The sequence below is a fragment of the Chlamydotis macqueenii genome, chromosome 15 (genome assembly GCF_036417535.1).
Source record: "Chlamydotis macqueenii isolate bChlMac1 chromosome 15, bChlMac1.mat, whole genome shotgun sequence".
NCBI lineage: Eukaryota > Metazoa > Chordata > Aves > Otidiformes > Otididae > Chlamydotis > Chlamydotis macqueenii.
In genome coordinates, this window is record NC_141570.1 from 5,442,032 (window position 1) to 5,465,689 (window position 23,658).

General features: G+C 38.8%; 1 protein-coding gene across 1 annotated transcript in view; it reads left to right on the forward strand.

Annotated features, from left to right (window-relative positions):
• MAD1L1 (mitotic arrest deficient 1 like 1) overlaps positions 1-23,658 on the forward strand; it is a 366,820-nt gene that overhangs the window by 23,911 nt on the left and 319,251 nt on the right. Inside the window, exon 10 of the mRNA XM_086760107.1 lies at positions 15,757-15,843. Within this exon, the coding sequence (XP_086616233.1) occupies positions 15,757-15,843 (87 nt within the window). The remainder of the gene's footprint in view (positions 1-15,756; positions 15,844-23,658) is intronic.

The window sequence follows — 23,658 nt, forward strand, 5'->3', positions numbered from 1 at the left end:
AGAGTGAAAAAGTGCTCTGAATTTTTTTTTTTCCAGTTGAGCAGACACAGATATTGGAAAATGCATGTGCTCCTGTATATATATGACTTATGATAGCTGCTAAAGACGAACATACTATTTGTCAATGTCAGCCTTTTGACTGTAATTACATATTTAAAATAGCTTTTTTTTTTCTAAAATATTTGTCTGTTTCTTGATCCTGTACTGTTCTTTTCAATGCTGGTGTGCCGAGGTCAGGAGAATTTGGAGGATACAAATTGAACTCTTAGCTTTGCTTTGGTGTCAGCCGTTCTGTTTTATGTTTTCATGATGTGTGTTGGTTAAGTATTTGCCAGAAGTGACTTTCATGGACAGTCTCTAGTACTGTGGGATGTTACTAATTAAGTGTCAGACAAATCTGGTAACATACAGTGTTGGGAGAACTTCACTTTTGTGTGGAAGATTGTAAGGGCAACAAAATATTTATTTGGCCCTTCAGAATTGAAACATCAGAAGGACAGTTCCCAAAGTTCTAGCATCCATACCAGTCCATGGCTTTTGTCAGGGAGAACAGGATGCTTTTGGAATTAAATTGGGATTCAGATCTACGGTCTAGGGACTAAATCACTGCATCGAATTTGATGGAATTGTATCTGACAAGAATCTTGCTGATGGCCTTAAATTGGACATGGGTTTTTGTAGTTTTAAAGAGCTGTCTCTCACTAGCTTGTTTCTTATCCTTTTCTCTTCTTGATAATTTGGAATCGTTAGGTTGGTATATGCTGTCCCCTGCGTTTTCCCTCCTTGCTGTGCTAGGGCAGTTTAAGGGACTTAGCTGAAATGAGAAGGAACCAACTACCATCTCCTCCTCCACGATCTGCTGCGTTTGTCAGAGGCAGCTTGAGGGCCCAGGCTGTCTTGCTGTTGTGGAAGAGCTGCAGTTCCCTTCTATCTGAACAATAAGCTTTGTATCTGTTTGTACAGTAATGAACTGCTTTTGTTTCCTTCAGAAACGTGCTCTACTGTCTGGAGTGTTTCCATTTACAGACAACCCTTGCCAAATTAATTTTATTTAATTATCTCCCAGGGCTAAGCTTGAATATATTTTGTGTTAAATTCACCGTTTCTCCCTCTTCTGAGCGAAATAGACTTAATATCCTTGTTAAAATCTGATTAAAACTAAAATTGAGTTTTTTGAAGTCTGATTATCCCATGAAATGGAATTTTTAAACCTAATTATGAATGGATTTGCATACATTTTTAGCACCATTGAAAAGAAAGTTGAAATAAATTTATTAATGAAATCCTCTTCTGCTGTCTCTTTGGGCCATGACGATTACTGGAGAGTGAGGTAGGAGGAGAGAAGGCGAGAATAAAACCCCCTCCCTTTTGAAATATACTCTCTTCCCCCCAGATTAATTCCAGAGCTGGTTTGACCCTGCCTCATTTTTATTCCTCTCTGCCACAGAGCCCAATTTAGGTAATTGATGGCCTTTCAGAGGGTAACTCTGCAGTTGAGCTGGTTTCATGTATTTAAACCCTTTATGCTTTCTGAAGGGAGGGAGGATGTGGGGGGGCGGAGGGGGCAGAATTTGTTTCAACTATTATGTTCTTCCCCTTCTTTTCTGAGGTAGCCCTGATACAAAATCAGCAGGCAGCTCTTGTTTCTTCTTTCTGAGAAGCTGTATGTTTGAGCATTTGTTTTAAGCCTGATAAAAAATGGTTAGTTTTACAGACTGTGGGGAACGTGCACATGGGATTTGTGATTGTTCATGTCCTCCCCTGGGTTTGAAGCAAAAAGTTTCTTTGTAGGATATATTTGAATTTCTCACTACAGTAATTGTGCCCATTCGCTCAGGATTTTGGAAGTGATTCTCTGGAAAAAGGCGTGCTAGTGGAGGATGTATCTGCTTGTCTGACTTCAGCTTTTTTAAGCAGGTGCAGAGAGCAGCAAGATGCCTGGGCAGGGAGGTAGTGGTTTCACGTGGAGGTTCATACTGTTGAACCTTTCTTTGTAAAGTTCATCTTCTTACACGAAAGGTAGAACTTAAAGATGTACCTTCTTTTTTTTTGGTCAGTCATCCTCTTATCCAGGGTTACAAAAAGCTCTTTGCACTGCATAACCATTAGTTACAAAATTTTAAGAGTGTCTTCTCTCTGTCATACACTGTGTGCAGATTTTTTTTTTCTTGTCAAAAAAATTATAGTAAACGTGATAGAAAAAAAGATGTTTTGCCAACTCAGAAATCCTGGACTTGCTACATGACTCTGGAAAGAGTAAATGCTCAGTGCGTGACCAAGTGTTCTGTAAGCATTTGCGTTTGCAAAGTTACTTTTGAGGAGAGGGACTTGTTTTCCATATGCCTTTGTGTTTTCATTTTCGTCTCGTCTTTGCAAAGGTTGTGTACAAAACACACTGGAGGTATTGGGTTGAACGAGACATGCGTAATGCTGGCTCTGGTTCTTTGAGATGCTTCTGAAGTGGGGAGTTTTATGAGGGAAGCTGTGGTTCAGAGGAAAGAGGGTTGAGCTGAGATTGGAAAATACTTTTAGCTGGCAAATGCTCAAGTTATAAACCAGAATGATGGAAGTAAATTAAAAATTTTCTTTGTAACACAACAGGAAAACTTAAGAATTCGGATAAGATTAGGAAGAAAGAAGCTAACTGAGGTAGCTCTGCACCAGTGACTTGAAATTGTTTTGTGATTTAATGTCTGCGGCTTTAATTTGTGCTTGCTCACTGAACTATTGTCCAAAGTAGACACCTTTAGCATCCCAGTTCTATGATACTTATTTTGTAAATAGGTCTCCCTTTGCAGTATCTTCCCGATCAAGCTCAAGTGGAATCTGAGGAGTTAGTACCATCTGGTGTGCGTTTTCCTCAAGCCTGGAGCTGTTCTGCAGTCACAGCAGCAAGGGAGCAGAATCAGGAAGCTGTGGATGCTGGAGGAGCTAGGAGGAGGAGATCTCCAGTGGGGTAGACATTGTGAAGACTTCCAGAAGGATGGTTTTTAACTTCTTATTGTTGTCTGCTTGATTCTGTACCATCCCTTCACCAAAGAAGTAGTAACTGCTTGTGGGTAGGTCTGTGTGCCGTATCGTACAGCGTGATGACATAAGATCTTGTAGTTAAATATGCATGCAAGGAATGATGCAAAAGTGATGTGAAGCAGGGATGTTTGTTTATTTATTTTAATGGAGAAAATAGGAGATCTTTCTCTCCTGTGAATATATTTCAGATTTTAGAAACTGCTTATCATCTGATTTTATTAGTACCTCTCTTGGTAGCTTCAGGCATTGAAAGTGACTCTAACATGATGACAGCAGTAAGCCAAGATGGTGTCAAAGTGCTTTTGACAGCAGTTCGTTCCCTATCTTAATCCCAGTCACAGGAGCCTGTGGCAAAGACACAATTGCTTTTGGCTGCTCTGAACCCTGTGCTTGGTGCAGGCAGCTCAGCTGATGTACTGGTTTGTGAGAGCGAGCTGGCAAAACGAGAACAGTAATTGCTGAAATGCCACTGTTTACATCTTTAATGCGATTACACTGTAGCAATTCCAGTTTCTATGAACAAGTCTTAAAGTCTGCTTCTATTTCCTTCAGACATGAATTATTCATTATTTATGCAGATGGTTATTGGGGTTTGGCTTTCACAGGCAGGTTTATTATATCCACTTAGCTCTGACTACTTTGGCATGCTCTAAGACTCAGTTATTTTCCCAGCATTTGCTCTTAATGTTCATCATTCTTCTTGATGTTAAAGCTTTTGGAGTGTGTAATCCAACTCTGGTTTTGGGAATGAGACATGGAGAGGGTGGGGTGAGTTGGGTTTTTTGGTTTTGGGTTGGTTTTTTTTTTTGGTGGTTTTTTTTTTTTTTTTTTTTTTTTTTTTTTTTTTTTTTTAGGTGGGAAGCCTAGGGAGAACTTTTTATTTAAATCTATGCTTATTGCTAAGGCTGAGGGCAACTGTTTTATTGTCAAGGTGTGGCAAAGGACTTGGATATGAGGTGCTTTACATCTGCAGCTTGGGATATTTGGATGTTAAGGAAAGAAAGCAGAATTTCAGAATTAGGTGGGGTTGATGTGCTCTGCCCTTCGGGGATAGGGCAGATGAGTTCTGAGGGTTGGTGAGATGGGGATTTCGTACTGTCTTTCTGTAATACTGGGGTGCCAGCACCACTATAGCAGTGACAGTCTTTGGGTTCTTCTATCCTAATGACTTGTGTCATCTGTTTTGTATTGCGTCTGCAATGTTTAGGTCTTGGTGTGTCTTGTGTGTTAGTAGGTGCCTAGAGCTGATGTGTTAATGGGCTTCCATAAAACTTTCCATCTGAAATGTTATTTGTCCTTCACTTTGAATATTAAATTTTTGGAAACTTAAAAAAAAAAAAAAAAGTATGAGAGAGAATTACTACATTTGTTTAAAGTTCTGAAAGCTTTTTTTTTAGCTAAACAGTTCAAAGAGCGCATCTCACTAATCAGAGGAATATTTTTGTGTCCCCCGGGTGGTCACAGTGTTTTAATTGGAACTCAGGCTGCTTTGAAGTCCTTTTTAATTCTCCCTGAGCTGGGGGAGAGGGTTTGAAGGCAGCACTGTAAATCTGAAATTTCTTCATTTTATTTACGCGTGTGTGGGGACGTGTGTAATTCATTTTCCTGAAGTTAAGCTCATGTGCCAGCTTGTGGACAGCTGAGTGAGGAATGTTCTTCAGTAAGTGGGGAGGTCTGAGACACATGGAGGGGGGTTATAGTGAGCTCACGTGCCTATGGATTTGTTAAAACCAGTACCTGAGCAACAGACTCTGCATTGTAAATGAACTCAGTGGGAAATGATGTGATAGCTAAATGTGAGACTAGACCAAGCAAAAAGCTAGGATTTAAACTCTTGTTTTAGGATTAAATTACTAGTATAGCACTAAAAAATAGTGTTGCATACTGATATTTGACTGCTTTTTAAGTTAAGAAACAAAAGACTTCGGGTACAGCTCTTATGGTTGATACCTTTAATCATCCTTTCAATCAATATGGGGTTAAATTTTCTTCCATTGGAGTTGAATTCCAGAGTTTTTTGGGTGTCCCCAGTCAGACTGCTTAAACACTGTGCCTCAGATTCTGTAATTAAGGCCTTGCTTTGATGTTGTTTCTGGAGTCTTACCCCAAGTGTATCACGCACTTGAAGGATCCACCACGAATGGAGCCTCAGTGGTAGCTGATGCCTTCTGTGCCATCTTAAGACAGTAAACTTGTAGGAATATGCTGCTACTGACAATGCAAGCATTTGTCTTAGGCATTTTCTACTTTATTTGTTCCACTATTGATTTTCGTGATAAATATAATCATTCATCAGTCCTGCCTTTTCTGTACTTCAGTAAGGTTTTTAACCTCTCACATTTGCTGAAACGAGGATGTTTTACTTTTTGCTTCTGCCAGAGGCGAGACATCTGCTGTGAAAAGCTTTGAAATAATCCTTGCTTGAGTTTGAATAGTTTTTAATTAATCCAAGCAACAGGCTTAATCTCAGTATTCTGTCTGAAAGAATAATGTAGTATTCCAGCTGAAGATATAAGCAGTATGCTTTTCATTCTTTCTAAAATTGTCATCCTAGATTTACCTGAGTGATGTTATTGGACAATATTAAAAAAACAGTTTAACTTTTATTGTAGCTTAAAGTTTCAGTTTAAAGTGGCCATTCCTGCCATAAGATTGAAGAAGTATGTGATTGTAATCAGAAGTAAATAAGAATAATATATGGGATGTCAAATCACTTTGTAGAAAAGTAGCTGAAAATATGGTCTAGGCTCTCACAAGGACCTGTAGGCAGTCAGTAATAATATTTCCTCTTGCTCAAGATCAGGGATTTTGTGTTACTGCTGGCTAATATTTTCAGCTGATAAGAGTCTGGGAAAACAATGTGATCAATAAAGATGTTGAAAACAATACAAAATTCAGGTAAATTAATATTCTGCAAGGATTATCTCAGACAAGTGTCAAAAGAACAAGACTATCAATTTAGTAAAATCTGTAAAACAGTCGAATACCCATACATTGTCAGTACCTAGTCCTGGTTACAGCGTCGCTCCCTTTCTTATCAGACAGAAGCCTGGCTTATCTGTAAAAATGATGTCCCTGTGTTGGCAATTTCCGGGTGGGCATGCTGGAAGGGTGTGTTGGATACATGTGGGCTGTTTGGGGATTTCTGTTCTATTTGTTTTTGTGTTGTTCCCCCCCCTTCTTTGAAAAGAAGCTGATGTTGTCTATGGTTTCTAGGCTGCTCTGAGTGTTTTTAAATGTCTTGGAAGTGACTTAGCAGAATGGAACCGGCAGAGGTTTGGTAAAATGATGTCAGGATTTCTAACCCAATCTGTTTATTTGCATAAACATTCTTGCCTAATTTGAAAGCTAAGAAACTAGGTTTTTCACTTGAGACCCTTCCACTGCCACCAGCCATCCTTACCGACCCTCAGCTTAGTGAGGAGAAAGTTTCCAAACTGGCTTTTATTCATTGGCAGGGAATTTAGAAAGAGAAGCTTCTGCCTGATCTTCTGGAATTTTCATTTATTACCTCTGTTTTGGCTGTCAGGAGACTTTACCAGCTTTATGTAATCCCAGTAATTGGCCTGGAATAGTTTTCAGAGTTTCTGATGATCCTTTGTTGAATGATGCCTCTTTGACAGATACAACATCTGTCTATTCAGAGATTGAAATGCAAAGACACCCTCAGTGGAAACAGTTTGTGGTTTTCAGATACTGATTTTTTGCTTATGACTACTGAAAATTATCCAAATGTCTTGAAAATCTTAGGATACCCCTATGGTTAGAATAAATAACTGACATTCTGCTGTGATCCTCTTCTTTAGATTAGTTTGATTTACCTGCCTCCCCCTTCCCCTTTGCCCCCATGCCCTTGTGAAGCTTTAATTTTTCCCAGCAAATAATTCAAACTGTCCTCTCTGCCCAACTCTGGATTGTCACAATGATTGTTCTAATTCCACTGACAAATGGAAACTATAGGAAAAGCTACTCTAGTTCCGTCTCTCTAAAATAAATTATTTTATTCATTTAATGGCATTATTTTTCCCTTTAACTGGGTGGTTTGTTTTTTTTTTTTTTCCCCCTCAAATTAAGTTCATGATGGGGCAAAATATTTAAAATAGCCTTTGCTCCTGCTGCAGTAAAATGAAACATTACATTATTAAATGTGTTTGCATTTTGTGTTCAAAATCTTAAGGGCAGTAGATATGAAATTATATGCCAAATAATTTCCTTTCAACATCATCATTAATATATAATTACATTCACTAAATTAAATTGCAAGTTGAGAAAAAACACTTGCTTCTGGAATTGTAAAGATTGTGGAGATATCTGCTCCAGTGTGTAAGCAGCAACAGTCATTTTAAAAAATCCTTTATGATCATTTCCAACTTGACTACTTCTGTGCTACTGCTGGTAAATAGCTAAAAGATGCTTTACAAGTTTGTGGTTATGTTTTTTTTTTATTTTATTTTTCTGTTTGATCTCTAATCTGTGTTGATTTTTTTTGGGAAAAGTTAAGCCAAAAGAACTCTTATCCACAGGTGTCATCTCAGAGCCTTGGCTAGTACAAGGCTATAATTGGTTTAGAATTTCAAACTGATTGTGAATGAATCCTTAATGTACTTAAGGATCGCCCTCCTTAATATAGGACTCTTTGGGGCTTTTCTTTTTACTAAGAGATGGAAGAGATATAGTCAAAAAATAGAGAAGAGTGGGATGGAGAACACAGTGCTGTGGGCAGCGCTGTCTGACTTGGAGAAGAATGCTGCTGCTGTGGTAGGAAGTCTCTGTTGCTAGAGACCAAGGATTTTCCTTGCATCGTACAAAACAAAGGCTTGAAAGCATTTCAAAGACACTGGTTCTTGTGGATTAGTAAGTACAGTAGGTTTGTTGTGCTTGATAATCAAAAAAAGGAAAAAGGGAACACCTTAAGATCTGTGCGTTTTCTTATATTGGAAAAACATCGGATATGGAATATTTAATAGCTTTGCACATATGCCCCATGTTTCTTGAGTTGTATATTAAATGGCTTATTGTTACATTTATAAGCTGTTTCATTTTTAGAAACAGAGTTTAAGCCAAATTAAAAGTCTTTTGTGATATGGCATGATAGTTCACATATTTCTATCTACTTTTTTTTTTTCCTTCTCTCTCTGAGATAAGACACAGCAATGCATGTGCAAGAAAAAATGGATTTCATCTGTATCTTAATACCAAAAAGATTGGTTTTTTGGGTTTGCCTAAAGAGAGAGTCAAGAACAGGGCATGGCAAAGTATGCTTTGATTGTTTTAAAAATGTCAAGCATAAGTAAGAGTTTTAGAGTCAATACTTTAAAAAAATTATTATTATTCTTTATTTATGCTACAGATCACTAGCTTTTGTGCCAAAACCCCCAAAGAATGGCAGCTGAGTAGAGTGGAGAGCAAAGCCTGTTTTGCTGCAGTTGTACCAAGTGGTCAGCCTTGTGCTGCAACGTGGAACAGCAGAGCAATTAAAGGACATCCCTGTGGGTTAGCAGCGGTACAAACTGAGCTTGTATGGGCATATACTAGTCATTAGTAAGAGCTCAGGATAGTTTATTCTGTTTTTCTAGTGAACTCTATTTCCCTTGCTTCTTACGTACTTTCTTTGCAGTGGTACATCACTTTTTTTTTTTTTTTTCTGTTTAAAAGCATAGGATAGATTTGACTCTTAATGAAGTCTAGTCTTGACAGTACCAAAACAAATCTTTGAGAGATAGTATACAATTCATCATCTACCCCAAAACCCAAAATGCTGACATGATGGTGGATCTATTGCAACATAGCCTGGACTTCTCACCAGATTTTGAGAGCCAGACTGACAGTTCACGTGTCTCACCCTCAAGCCCCCTTATTGCTTTTTCCGTGTGGCTGGTGTTACCTGACTATGAGTTGTAGCGCTGTAAGCTCGGTGAGAGCTTGAGGATATGTTTTGATGAGAAGACAGCTGAGCCAGTTAACAGCTTCTTGTTGAAAAGGAGAATTTCAGCAAGCTGATTCAAGACCTTCAGTGGCAGAAAATGAACCAAGCAAACCAGCGACTGCCACTTCGGCGGCAGCAGGCAATTAGATTTGCTCCACTGCTCTCACGGAATTACACCTGGAGAAGAGAAGCCTGGAAGTCTACAATGATGATTTGTGTGAGTTGGATGCCTTTTGGAAAGGCAACACTCTGTGGGCTTGCTGTGTAAAAAGCTCAGCCGTGTCTCTAGCACTTTTAAAATCAAACCATAGAAAATTGCTTTTGTTTTGCCATGACCTGTCAGAGCTCTAAATCGCATCATGTGACTCACAATGCAATGACCTGACTTCTCGGTGAAGATTAAAAAAACAGAAAAAAAGCTGACTATTTTTATCGTACCTCCCAGATCAGCAGGTTTGGTACTACTATGTGTAACACCCCTTCTGCTTGAGGTCTGTTGAAGCCTTTCACTTGTAAGATCACTGTGCAATGTGTGTGCGTATGAAGTGTCAGGGGTTTGTTCTGTGCTTGCTGTTAGAGCAGTGGCAGGGACGAGAAAGAAGTTTGGGATGTTGAAATGCCCACCGAATGATTAATTTTTTTTCAAAAGTAAGTTTCACTTTATCCTGTTGAGCTCTTAAATGTAGCTTTAAAGTAGAAATGAAACTTGAAAGATCAGTGGTTATGATGCCATACTGTTAATTTTGGAAGGAAAAAACCTTTTTTCATCAAAACTCTAAAAAGTCTATTGACTGGAATCTGAGATAGTTTTCTTCCCTTTTTTCCCCTTCCCTCTTCAAATTATGGCCTGATTGGATTAATTGCTAATTTTGCAATTTCTTCGAAAGAGACATTTCAATTGTCTTTAGAATTGTCAAGACACTTATAAACACTTAAAATACTTTCTTACAAATAAGTTGTTGTTCTGCCTCAAGTGGTTAATGGGGACGTTTGATTTGGTAAAGAGCAATTGGATTTGTTGATTCTATCAGTACCTAAATATGAGGTTTCTTTTTTTAAATGAAGGAAACCTCAGAAGCTGAGATTGCTTATTGCTTTCCATTTACACTTCAGATTTCCTCAGTTCACTTTGTGTATAAAATATTAAGCGTGCAATTTATTGGAGGAACAGTGTAAGGTATTACCGTAGTTTTTTGCTTTTTTGACAGCTCTTAGCACCTTCATTTGAATGAATAAAGATAAGTGATTGGTCTTCAAAACATTTTAATAAAAATGTTATGAAACATTAAATATGTCCTAATTGCCTAGGAAATGTTGGGAGTTTATCTTTGTGAGCAATGTGTGTAGCAGATTCTTTACCAGAACTAAACCAGATACGGTTTATTTAATGTAGTTAGCAATAGAAAGGGAGCATGTAGATATGAAGACATTAACAAGCAGGTGTAGCTACCTGGACTGGAGCTCGAAGGGCCTTTTCTGCAAGAGAGATACTGTTGTGAAACTTAACTTTCAGAACTTCCAGGCTTGGACATCAGATTTAGTGGCAGTGTTTTCCTTTAGTCTGGTGAAGGGGAGCTAAGGTATGGTGCCAGGGAGGTGGTGTATGTTTTGAGGGGAAAGGGATGTTGAGCATGTTGTAGTTCTCTGGAACAAACTTTGAGTTAATATGACCAAATTAAACTTAAGGACTTTGTGTTGCTGCAGTTTGGGAAGTCTGCATGTGCAGTTGTGATTATTATTTGCTATGGTTTCTCGAAGGGCAAGTCATTACGGGAACTGAGCTGCCTTTGGGCTTGCTGGTGAAGCTTGAGAAGTAAGCGGGAGTCCTGTAAACCAGAGAAGAGTTAAAGCAGTTGTAGAGCTCAAATATACAAATAGCATGTTTGAGGGACTCCCTTCAAACATACAGGAAAAGACTAATACAGACATTCCACAACCTTTCTAATCACACAGAAGTATTTAAAACAAGTGAAATGCCTTTCCAGAAATATTCTGTTGTTGTCGTGTTATTGTTCTGTGTTTGTTCTTCAGATGCTGCTGTTTTCTTGCCTGGGAAGAAGATTAAATTCTTTTTTAAAAGTAGACAAGGTTCTTCTTGGTGAGAGGAGAATTTAAAAATCTTCTCCTGTTTCTTATATGTAATATAAAAACAGATAAGGAACAAAATCTAGATTTTTATACTTTTAGGAGACTGCCTTTAAAAAAAAAAACAACCCACCTGGAAATTTTTTTATTGACGAGAAAGAAGCAGATATGCCCTCCGTTTCTGTGCCTGATTTTCCTAGTATACCCTTTAGTAAAGACTTCTGTCTCTGGTCTTTGTCAGCTGATTAACCTTAAGTGTAAAACAGTTTATGGATCCACCTAAAATGCCATGCCAAAAACCTGGGAATGTTCCATTTTAATTTAATATGACTTAGTTGGGACAACCAAATCTGTGTCATCGTCAGCATTCATACTGAGGTAAAACTATAGAGAGAAATGTTAATTCAACAGACTTCCAGAAATAAGTAATTCTGAGTAATTTAATATTATAAGTATGTCTTATTATTTTGGTATTTTCAAGCAAACGTAATTAAAAAAAAAAGCAGTGAAGAACTTAGTCCTCCAGAGTTGACTAAGTGCCTGTTTTTCTACTTAGTTTTACTTTTGTCTTGCTCTTCCATAGTTAAAATTTAATGTCAGATATCTAGCTACAACCAAACTTCTTCCTTTCCTGTGAAATTTGAAACATTTTATAGAAGCAGTAAGAAGTTGACATTCTAATAAATTATAAATTAATACTCTGCTTACTGAGTCTTGGTTTAATGTTACTTCAGCAGCTAATTCTCAGTGTGTAACTGTCATAGTTTATACTGAAATGGTAATAGATCCTTAAATAAGACACTTCAACAGAGTTTTCTAGCAAATGTCTGTGAAATGCCAGTTGGGTGTGTGTTAAAAAAAAAAGTGCCAGTGGGTGCTTGAAAGTCATTGAGTGACTTGGATGAGAATCCCGTTAAGTTAATTTTTCAGTTAATTTGAACAGTTTTAGGATTTTATAATTCTTGAATTGCTCCTTTTCCAATTATCTGAACTTCAAAGGAAGTCAAAGAGCTCTGTTAATGGCGATTTTGTCCCTGTCCTGCCTTTATGTGCTGCTAAACTATGCTGGATTAATTTACTCATTTAGGGCAAAAAATCTTGTTTCCAAATTAGGTTTAAATTCTCCCGTTTATTTGGGTTTTTAAAATTTTTGCTTAAATGTGATTGCAGAAGGAAATGCGGTGTCGGGATGGGGGGAGAGAGGAAGAACGATCTCGCTTTTGGCTCCTTGTGCCTTACCCAGGAGAAAGGAACTGAAGTCAGTGACTTAATCTGCACCCACATTTTGGAAGCCACTTTTTGTAATTTGTTCTTCATGTTAGCTTTATAATTACATAGCATATGATTCAGTTTTAATAATGTCCTGGTTCTGGCTAGAATAGAGTTAATTTTCACCTGAAAATTAACTGGGTGGGGAACTGGAGCTGGTGGCACCCGTTGCTGGGGCACACAGCTGGGATAGTTTATGCATTAGCCAACAGCTGGGACAGGTTACCCAAATTAGCCCAAGGGCTATTGAATACCACGTGACCCCAGGGTCAGTATGTCAGTGAGGAGGGTGCTGAGGGACAGGCTCCTGCTACTTGGAAGGAAGTTGGGCATCAGCATCCACTGTGAGCTATGGTACTGTAAATTACGTGCTTATGTATTTTTCTGTTATTGGATTTTGTTTGTTTTCCATCACTAATTTCTTCTGTTGTTCTTTTAAACTTTTTTTTTTTTAATCTCAACCCGTGAGTTTTGCCTTCTTTTCTTTCCTAATTCTCCTCTCTGTTCCACTGGCGGATGGGGGCAGTGAGTGAGAGACTGCGTAGCTTGGTCCTGAGTGAGGCTAAGCTACGACAAATAACGTGCTGCTCTTGAATCCTGCCATCAAGTGTGTGTTTCATTTACAGGATGTTGCATGGCTGATACACACTGGGTGTGGGGTTTTTTCACAGTTCCATGGGGCAGGAAGCTGCCTGTAGCTTTGCAGAGCTAGTTCAGAAAGGGAGTTCTGGATATGTTTATGTGAGGACAGAGTTTCCAATGTCTCTTGAGTAGCAATGGGGATTCAAGTAATGCTGTTAAACTATATTGTCAGACAGATTCTCTTAAAGCAGACTTCTTGGTTTTTCGATACTGAGTTTAGTATCAATTTTCTATAGGGAATGGATGGAGCTTTAGCAAAAATTACATACAGCTAGCCCACCAGATAAAGGCTCTCTAGGCCAGAACATGTTAAATGTGCATTGGGATGCTGGCCGATTTTTCTGTTTATGCAGCATTGTTTTCAGAAACTTGTGAAAGGAGAGGGCTGTTTGCAGCAGTGAGGACTGGTTGGTATTTGCAGTGCTTTGGGACGTGACCAATTCTCTTCAAATTGAAAGCTCATCTGATTTAATTTCATTGTGCATGCAGTGTCATTCCTGTACTTGGAACTGTGTAAATTTGGCTTTTGCCAAATTTTATGTGATGAGGATAGGAAGCAGACCTCAGAAAGAGCCTTTGAAACCTCTCAGTAAAGGTATTTGACAGCAGAGTGCATACAAGAGGTGTCTTTGTCTCCAATCACCGGACATGATTTAGTTTTACAGAATGTGAACTCTTCTTTAGAGGGAGTTAATACCCATTGTCTTTATTTTCTTTTATATAGCTATACAGCTTCACTTTTAAAAAAAAAAAAAAGTATCTAATGCCAATAAAACATCCACCAGAAATAAGTATAAACCTAAAGCTGCCAATTGCTGAAACTGAGATGGGAAGTTGATTGTTGATTTGAATTGCGGAACAGATGAGGATGATTGGTTTTTATTGGAAATCTGTCAGTAGCTATTGTTACTAGAAATCTGTGGCTTTTATAGTCTTGTCTCATTTTGCTATTGGATTAATTTCAGTTCTCTATCTCAGTCCTAATACATTATGGTTTTTCCCGTACAAAAAAGTCTAGGAAATTGTTTCATTGATACAGGCACCTGTATCTGTTCTGACATCCTGTTCTGACAGATTTCTTTCCTGCAATACGTGCCTCCATTGTCTGAGGAAGGCCACGTCCAGCTGTTTCATTACATGTCAACTGCTAAGACTTGCATGTAACGCAAGTGGTATTAGAGGCTTCAAAATTTTCTGCTGAGGAAGACTGGAGGTGTGCAATTCTGGAAGCAAAAAGTAGGAATTTTTGAATTTGGATTGCCAGAATTGAATCCTGACTATCTGCACCAGCTTGGTGTTTCACTAATTTTCACTTGCTGGAAGTGCCAGACTGTTGAAGAGGAAAAAGCGGTGCCATTTCTATATGTGAATAGTTGGCTGGAAAGTGGTGTCATCAGAGAAATGGCTTCTCTAGTCCTAGATTCAGTCAGAATCCAATGGTCAAGCTACAGAGGCACGTCTCCTACCTATTCAGTTTTTGAAGTGGCAGGAGCCTTGTTCCAGGGCTGTGTTTGAATAACGTAAAATCTGACTAAATTTCATCTGCCAGCAGCAGCGAAGCCTTGACTTGCGTCTTGGGGGACACGACAGAATGTGTTTCTACAGATTTAACTTCTGCAAAAACCAGCTTCCCACTCACCCCTTATGAAAAAAACTCTTTCAAGGTTTGGGTCACTCCTCTTTGGGGGGGATGCATCTTGCTGTAGCAAAAGGAGGTACCCAGTACATACTGTAAAGCCCTTTCCAGCTTCCTTTCCTTTGAGAAGTGTGATACAGATGCTTCTCTTTTGGGATGGGGAAACATTTTTCTGGTGGCTCAAGAGAAAAATCCTTTTGTATTTTTTCATAAGCTGCCTTAATTTTAAGTTGAATCTCTCACACTCAGGATTTAAAGAGAGGTCTTTTAAAAGAACAGTTATCTCCTGTGGAGACTGCTGTTGTGGGCTAGTGGTTTCTGGGACTGCCAGACTGGAGTTATTTTGAATCCCGTTCCACTAGCTTTAAGAATTTGTCGTTGGGTTTGATGGAAAAACACACCTGCTCATGACAACTGGAGGGCTGTTGCTAGCAGATCTGTAGAAATCTTTGATCTCTTTGACAAAATAGGTTATGAGAGTGGTATCTGAAGTGTTATCTAAGAGCTGATGGATTCCTGATTCCTCTGCCCCGCCCCAGCTCTAGAGTCACTGCTTGTATGAAAGACTCTGAAGTCAGCACACTGGTAGTTATGTGGGAACACTGCTTTGAGTCGCCTGTGATGTAGCTGAACCTCTACAACCATGTACCCTCTACATGCACGTTTACTTCCTCCTTTTCTTACCTTCTTGATAATGATCTTGTGACCATGTTCCACTGAGACTCTGGAGCTGAGTGTCAGAGTAACGCTGGATGCGCTCACCTCTGTATTTGTGCGGAGCGCCAGGGTGGGAAGGAGATTGTGAATGCCTGTTCTTACGTATGTTAAAAAAAAAAAGTATGTATGTTCAAGTGATAAGCTGTCTGTTCGCCTGTATGAATGTTGATGCAGGCTGCTTGCTTTGAAGAATTTGTTGTTGCTGACTGCAGCTTTAGAGAGAGTTTATGGGTTGAAGTGAACAGTGGTGAAATGCTGTGGCTTGGGTGGTGGTTACAGCATACAGTAATGACTTTAATAGAACAGGCTTTTGTTCTAAGAGACTGCAGCAGCTTTGGCCTGGAGAAATTGCCTTGTCTGCTTTTGGTGAGGCCTTTTATATGATTATGTATGGAACATAGTTTTTCAACCAATGATTTGTTAAAAGTTCTATTTTGTTTTAATTGTGTAGGACACCCGATGATCTCTCCAGGCAAATTGTGGCCCTGCAGCAAAGGGAGCTTGTGCTGAAGGAGCAGAACTCTACCATCACGAACAGGTGAGTGATACCAGTAGTGGATCCTGGTAGCAAGACACTGGTATGTTAAAGCGTGTAGAAAGACAACGAGGACTGCCAACTGAGAGAATAGTTCTTTAGATTTCTTGACTGTTCCATGGAGCCTTCTGTGCCACCTTCTATTCTTTCCCATGTTGATGAAGAGGTTTTTTTTGCTTATTTAAATCCTCACAGGAAGAAAAAGATGAAAAACTGAAGGGATGCAGTGAAGTTTATCCAGCTTTATTTTACGAGCTAAAGTGTTTGCAAGGGGAAGTGAGCTCCTTTCCCAGACCATCTGATCTGGAAAGGGACTGTCACAGCAGAAGGTGCAAAGTAGTTGTCTGGGTATGGGAAAGGGAGTAAGAGCCCTGAGGACTGAGATTTGACTACTTAGAGGATGAATTTATATAGATGGTGGTGGAAAAGTATGTTTGCAGTTACTGCTATTTATAGAGTGAGGTATGTATTTGAAATTAGAGGGTGTTTCAGCCTTTGTGGTGTTGGAGTGAATATTTAATAGGGGAAATGAATTTGTCTGCGAGAGCCTAACTTTCCAGACTGCATTGGTTACACATAACATTTCTTAACACTGTTCCATAGCATTCCAGAAAGTGCTTCTCGTCCTTGGTGCACCTATTCTTGCTTCTCTCACAGTTTTATTTCCTCATATTAGGAATCCATTGTCTGTTCTTGTTAAAAAAAAATAAATCTGTCTTTCAAAAAGACACTTGGAGTGTTTGCATTGCCAAGGTGTTAGCTGACTTGTCTAAGCAGCAGAAGTGTGGAGCATTTCAGGCTTCAGTGTAAGCATGTTGAATGTAAAGCAGTCAAGCACTCAAATTGAGCACTGGACAAGCGCTCTTGGTTTGTCTTGGGCTGCATTTGCTGATGTGCCTCCTGAGATGTGTGGTGGATTTTAATTCAAGAGATGATTGTGTTCTGGGCTCCGCCTTACTAACGACAGACAGGATTCAAGCTGGGTGTTAAAAGCTTCTTGTGTGCTGTTAACTGTTAATGAAACTGTTTAGTCAGTTGTAAAATTGTTAGCCAAGTGTAAATTCCTGTGAGTGCAGCTGGACAAATTGTTTTGTGGCTTTTGCTTTGCAGTTTAAAGGGGGGCAAAAAAATCTCACCATTACAAAAAAAGGACATTTAATATATTAAAACCAAACAAAGCAAATTCTCAGACCCACAATTGATCAAGTGATCAAATAAAATAATTTTTTTTTGTTAGGCTGTTTCTCACAGTATGTCAGAGGAATGCGGTTTCTAAATTAATTAATGGCCAAGGGAATAATCTGTTGAAAAAGTAGCCTTTTGGTAGTGCCTGTTCATGTCATGCTGGATGTAATTGTGCCGATTTAGTTTAAAAGTAAAAACGTGATTAACATTAATTTTTTATTTCAAATAAAATGGGCTGTGAAGCTGCTTAAATTAAAATTCTAATGTTTTTCTTGATGCAATGCTGTGTGTCGCTTCCAAAACTGGTAATTTTGGCTTTCTTCTGTCACATGTCTTATTCTGTCTTAAAATATAGGCAATAAGATACATTTTTAAAAACCTTTCATTAAAGATGATTTGAAAGTTCCCAGGAGAAGGTCTTGAGTCTTTGGAAATAAAACCTTGTTAAGGAAGCAAATCTAATTTTCTCTTTTCCCCAAACAGCATCCAGATTTAGCTGATGGTCTTCTCTTATTTGTTTCATAATTATGTTCAGAGTGGTCTGTGTGTTACAGTAACTTAATATGTGGTCATGACTCCCTCTAGTGATTGAGCTTGTTCAGCTTTCTATTGTTTTTACAGCTACAGGTTCTTTTGCCCTTAGCTGAAATGTGTTAAGTCTTCACTACTGTTAGTGCTGTGTTTGATTTATAAAGCCAGTGCTTATGTGTGTATAGAGCAATGTGCAGTAAAAGGGAAAAGAATTTTTGCCCACTGCAAGCAGCTTTGATTAATTTTCTCCATTAGAATTAATGATTTGGTAGATGATTAGGAAAACATCATCAGAAGTTGGCATCTGAATGTATTTTTTGGCAATGAAATGGAGAATCACAGATAGTCCTGGCATACAGTGCAACATTCAGGTTAGAAGAGGTTTGGCTGTGGTGTTAAAGATGGTGATGGTGCCTTTGCCACATTTAGTGACTGTGATAGACACTTACCAGCTACTATTTGTCCCACAACCTGAAGAATAGTCCCTGGTTTCTTTTAGATAAGAGGAGATGCTTGGTAGTGAAGCAAGAGTTAATTGCTAACGTAACAGAATATGAGCAGGACTTGACTTCAGAAAACAAACCAGGCATGGAAAAGGTATCACAGGGGAACAATTTGCTGTGTAAGGTCCCATCTGTTTCTGTATAACTGGAGACAGACACAGCTCAACTGCTTCTCTGTGTCCCTGAGTGGATCTAGAATGGAGACTGGTAACAATGTTTTCCAAATGGCATATGGCTTCACTAAACAGACTAAATTTATTTTCTTGTCCTTCCATTCTTGAACTGCTTTCCATTTGTTACTGTATATTTCTTTAGTGCCAGCGTTCCCGTTATTAAAAAAGCAATAGAGTCCATCACACCACAAAAAGGCTGCACCATTACAAAGCAGCCTTTGCATTGATACCCCCCTGCTTGTGGCTTGAGGATCTGAGGTGCGATCTGTGTTTGCGTAACCTGTGCGATTGCCAGTGTCTCAGGGCCTCCCAGAGATCAAATGATGCTGCATATCGTACTTGCTGTGTCACTCATATTGGGTGCTTTTAGATATAGGGTCACAAGACTAAATTTCCTCAACAGTGGGTTTAAATCAATTTCTTTTGGCAGTGGTTGTTGACGTGTTTGAGTTGTGTAGACTCCCTTGGAGCTCGCTATTTTTGCTAGGGAGGAAAACTTTCCTGTGGCGCTAGCACGGGGAAGCAGGAGAGGGTCACTCTTGTACTGAACACAGAAGCAGCAACTCGCTCCTCTTCTTCACAACTTCAGGATTGCTGAGTAATGCAGCTGAAAGTGTCATTAATAGCGTGTGATGGAATCTCACTGCTGTTCTGGAGTGTGTTGCTCCAAGTTGTGTCAATAGAGTAAATTATACTTTCAGCAGTAGCAGCAGGAAGTATCGCGGAGCTCTGTAACTGCAGAACAAAGGTAACAATCTGAGGATTTAAAGGCTCAAAGACTGCTTAGGGCCACTTTGATAGCACGAAGTGTACTTCCTCTGCTGTTTAGGAAAAGGTAATAAGTAATGTATTAGTTACACTGGTATTTTTTTTTTTTTAAGTGAGAAAAGCTGCTTATTTATTTTTCCAGCATCTTATCTGCGTGCTTGGAGTCTCTGGAGAGATTTCCTAAAACAATCCTGGCAAAGCGTTCTAGAATTTGAAGCGTAGGGGAAAAGGTCCCTTCTCATCAGTGTTGTCCTCTGAGGTGGCTAAGAATGAAGGAATGATGCTGCTTACAGTTTGATCTTTACTTCAATTCTGAAGGACAGGCTATGGCAATGAACTTTTTCTGGTTACTTGTGGTCCCTCCCAAAGTGATAATTTCTTTTCTACTTTTGCTCTTGTTAAGTGCAATATTTACTTTGGACCATTGAGGTGTCTTGCAGAAAGGCAAATACAAGGAAACACATAGGTGAAGTTAGTACTGAGCAGAAAAAGGAAGGACACAAAACCAGAAAAGCAGTAAGTCTTTGGTTCTGGTGTTGGGATCCTGGAGCTGATGGCTTAGTCTCATCACGTAGTGTCAGAAACCCAGCCATGTGTTTGACATACGTTTTCATATGTGAAAAGGGATACATAGAATACGTTTGAAAAAAATATTTTCCTTCTGCAAGTGCTCCCAGAGCTCTCTTAAGAGACATGGTTGTTTACCACCTTTATTCATATAAATCAAGTAAAGCTGATTTACCCAAGCAACGTGCTGTGTGTGTTGTCACTTGAAAGTAAAAAAAAACCAACCAAACGAACAAAAAAACCCCTAAACCATTGAAAGCTGAGAAGTGTAGATTGGAAACTGAGCAGAAAATGCTCGAGTTGGGAAGCAGGGTTTTTTTTTTTTTACAAAAAAAACCCCAACAATGGATGAGCAATGATGAGCTCAGAACCGTCCATCTCCATAAGTGCTGTTAGCTCAGAAGTGTGTCGTAAATCTATTGCCCATCTTCTCTTTTCCTTGGATGGGCCAAGGAATGTCAGTCACAAATATAAATAGAGCCTGTCAGACTTCTTCCCCTAATCTTCTGGAAAGTTGGACAGAAGTTTAATTACAGTGAAATGTCTTTTATCTGACAGAGAGAGAAGTGCTAGCTTTTTGATAGGCTTTATGAGTTGTTTTGTGATCAAAAGAAGCACTTAATGTCTAATATAGGACAAGGTAGGGATTTTTTTTTCTTCTGTTGTTCATCTATATAGCACATTGTGCCTTGATTTATATGTGGAGATGTGTGTGTACCTAATACCAGACAAATGTTTATTCACAGTGCTTCAGGGCAATATTAACTGCTGACAGGTTCTGCATTCATTTATAGAGTAATACTATGAAGAAATTACTAGTGAGGATTGCTTTTTCTTTCCTCCAAAATTGATCTTTCGTGTGTTTTTATACCAGAAGGTAGTTGATAACGTCCCATTAAGTGACCAATCTACGCTCTGCAAATAAACATATTCAAATAGTAAGCTTCCAGAGCAACATCTAGTTATTTGTGACTCTAATTTGGTAGATACAAAGCTTTTCCTGTTTTGTTTTGTTTTTTTTTTTTTCCTATCGTATAGTTAATCCCCAGCAGAAAATAGGAAGGCAAAAAATAATTTAGCCAAGACATTGACTTCTACTTCCAATTCTAAAAACATGGGATTTTGTCCAGACCTTTGCTTTTTGTGATTGTGCCATTCTTAGTCTGGTTTCCTGAGGGAGTGAGGCTTATTACTGTGCTTTGTGTGGGTATGTAGATGAGATTGTGCCTACCCCACACTTCTGAACTTGCTGGTTGTCTTCTGTTAAGTTTGGCAGATGGCAGAGGTCTCAAAAATAATAAATACTAGCGAGTTTGAGCAAAACGGGTTTCCAGCTCTAGAAGAGACATCCTGTTGGTGCGGCTGGAGGTCGTGTCCTGTTAGGTATCAGGGCCCTGCAAGCAAAAGACCCTCTTAAACATCACCTTGAGAGTAAGGGTCCTGTCAGAGATGATGCTTAGCCACTACTCACTCAACCTAGAGACTGGCAGTGAGCGAACACTGTTCTGATAGCATGGTTGTAGCACAATGCATGTAGTAATGTTATTGGTATCAGTATCATTTTCACGCTGTTGGTATAAGAAATGAAAGTCTACTTCCATATTGACTTCAGTGGGAGTCAATATTCCCCTTTGGAGAGAGAAGTCCATAGGAAACCAGGCAACTTTGGTTTTTGAAGCTCATGGAACTAGTCTCGTTTTCTGCTTAAGAGAAAATACACAGAAAAAGCCTGAAGAATAGCTTACAGGGGACAGACACAGCTGTAATTGTACCATCTTTTCAGCCTTGAACTCTGTGAAAACGGCATAGTGCAAAACCAATAAAAATCTTAGTTTCTTACCTTATATCGAGTGTTCTTCTTGGAGAACAGTCAAGGAGAATCTGTGGAATGCCTCTGTTCAGTGCTCTTATCACTCTTAATGAATTAAAAAATTGTAGCAGATTTTAAACTCTGTTCTTTGGATGTTTTTTTTCTTGTTCTGGGATTGTAATTTATTATTGTTCCTACTAGCATCCCTGATGTTTGTCCATCTTTTTATTACTAGAGTGAACAATAGCTTGTATTTATTAGTACTCCTCTGGAGATGCTGATTCAGCATTCCTTGGGTGTCCAGGTAGCAGTGTATATTATTAACCAGAAAAATGTGTAAAAATAATCAGTTAATTTGATACGAAGCATAGACTGTTGTTGATGGTGTGTTGTGCAGCAGACACTCCCATGTTTCAACACAGAGCTGCATTGTGAAAGTTATGGAAGAAGTTGTCTCCTTAGCATTTCTTCTATACGTGACTCATATCGGCGCTATAAATCTTTCCCTTCTCTGAGACTAAAATTCCTAGATTAAATAGATACATATTAATACTGGTCTAGAGTTCTCAGAAACTAGAATGAATATTTAGAATTATTGAAGTAATTTGAAGTCAAAACTCATTATCTATTTTCATTATTTATGTTCTTTCCTTTTTAGCAGAGAGATGCTATGATCAAATGAATGATTTACATGAGGCTGATGAGCCGAAGGAAGAGTGCCTCACGTCCGTGTTGTATTTGTGATATGAATACAAAGGGAGAAATTATAATCTCAGCTATGCAGTAGGCAACAGTACAAAAATGTTCTGCTTTTAAACCAGTACTGTTATGAAAAATCTTAAATTCAGCCTATCACCAAGCTTTGTATAGAGCTCTGGGAATTGTAGCGATTTAAGGTTTCTAGTGCGTAGGGATTTGTCTCTTATTGCCTCTGCAGTGTGGCAGTAAGCCTTGAAAAATTGTGTGTGAGCTGGAAAAGAGGAGGACTCTTCAGTTTGGTAATATCTGTGGAATCAGTCTTGAAGTCGTAAGTACGGTCCCATGGATAAGGTAGAGGAATGTGGCCTGAGAAGTCTGGGCTTCGTTTCTGGAGAAGCTTTGTGTTTGCTTGGGTTCTGCTGAGTCACTGAATACAGTAACCACAGTTCCTCATATTCTGGCATGCAGATCCACATGAATGAAAACAAACATCTCTACTCCATGTATCCTGTCTAGTCTGCACCTGATCATTTTTAAAGCAAATAAAATACATTAATTCCTATCTATACCTGTTAATATTTTTTTTTTTGTTCCCCTCTTTACCAAAAACACGATAGACAGACATTTGCTTCTTCCCATATGGTATCTTAAAATTATAGTACTGACCGTGGCTCTTGAGCTGTTCCTTTGAAGTGTTCTATGGTAAGTCGTCAACAGTCAAACAACGTTGCCTGTAACATTTTTGTCTCTTAATTTGTAGTGCTGGAACTCCGTTATAGCTTTGCTGAGCAGTCATGAGGAGCCAGAGGAAGACTGGTGGCAGAAGGCAGAATGAATTCTGTCTTTTTACACTCATGTACCCAAATACTGTGGTTGTTGTAATATCAGCGGTATCAAAGACCATGGATTTTTTTGAAAGTATTTTAGCGTATTGTTTATATTGTTTATTTTAAACAGATTCATGGTTTCCCAGCACTTGGTGGGAACAACCAGAATACACTGAGGTATTCTACAACGGCAAATGTGAATTCTGTAGGATTTTGTGACTGTTGTGAAGCAGTGTCAGTTCAGATACTTCACAGAATACATTTATGTCTGAGAGATTGTCTTAGCTGGGATGTCTCAGTTGATCATATCTGCACACAGACTTTGTTCAGCTCTGTAGCTAATCAGTTGTTTAACAATTTCTCATCTGGATCCCATAAACTCTACCACATGACTTATTCAACCTGTTATTAGTGGTATTTTCATTATGTATTTTCATTTGAGTAGTCTCTGTGTCTGCTTATGTGCACATGTGACTGTATAGACCATGGTACAACATAGTAAATGGAGGAAATACTGGAAGTACATAGCTGTTGGTGGGGAGAGGGCAGTTTTAGTTATAAATATTTTCCTAATGTCAAAGTTTTATCATCTATACAAAAGATATACTGCTTGAAAAGTTTAATCAAAAATAAAAAGTAAGCTGCCTTGTCTTTTTTAGCTGTGTAAGGCAAAAAAACTTGTCACAAATTGCAGTCAGCCCCCCCGTCCCCCAAAGCAGCTTTCTTTCGCTGCTCTGAAAGTTAAATGACTAATG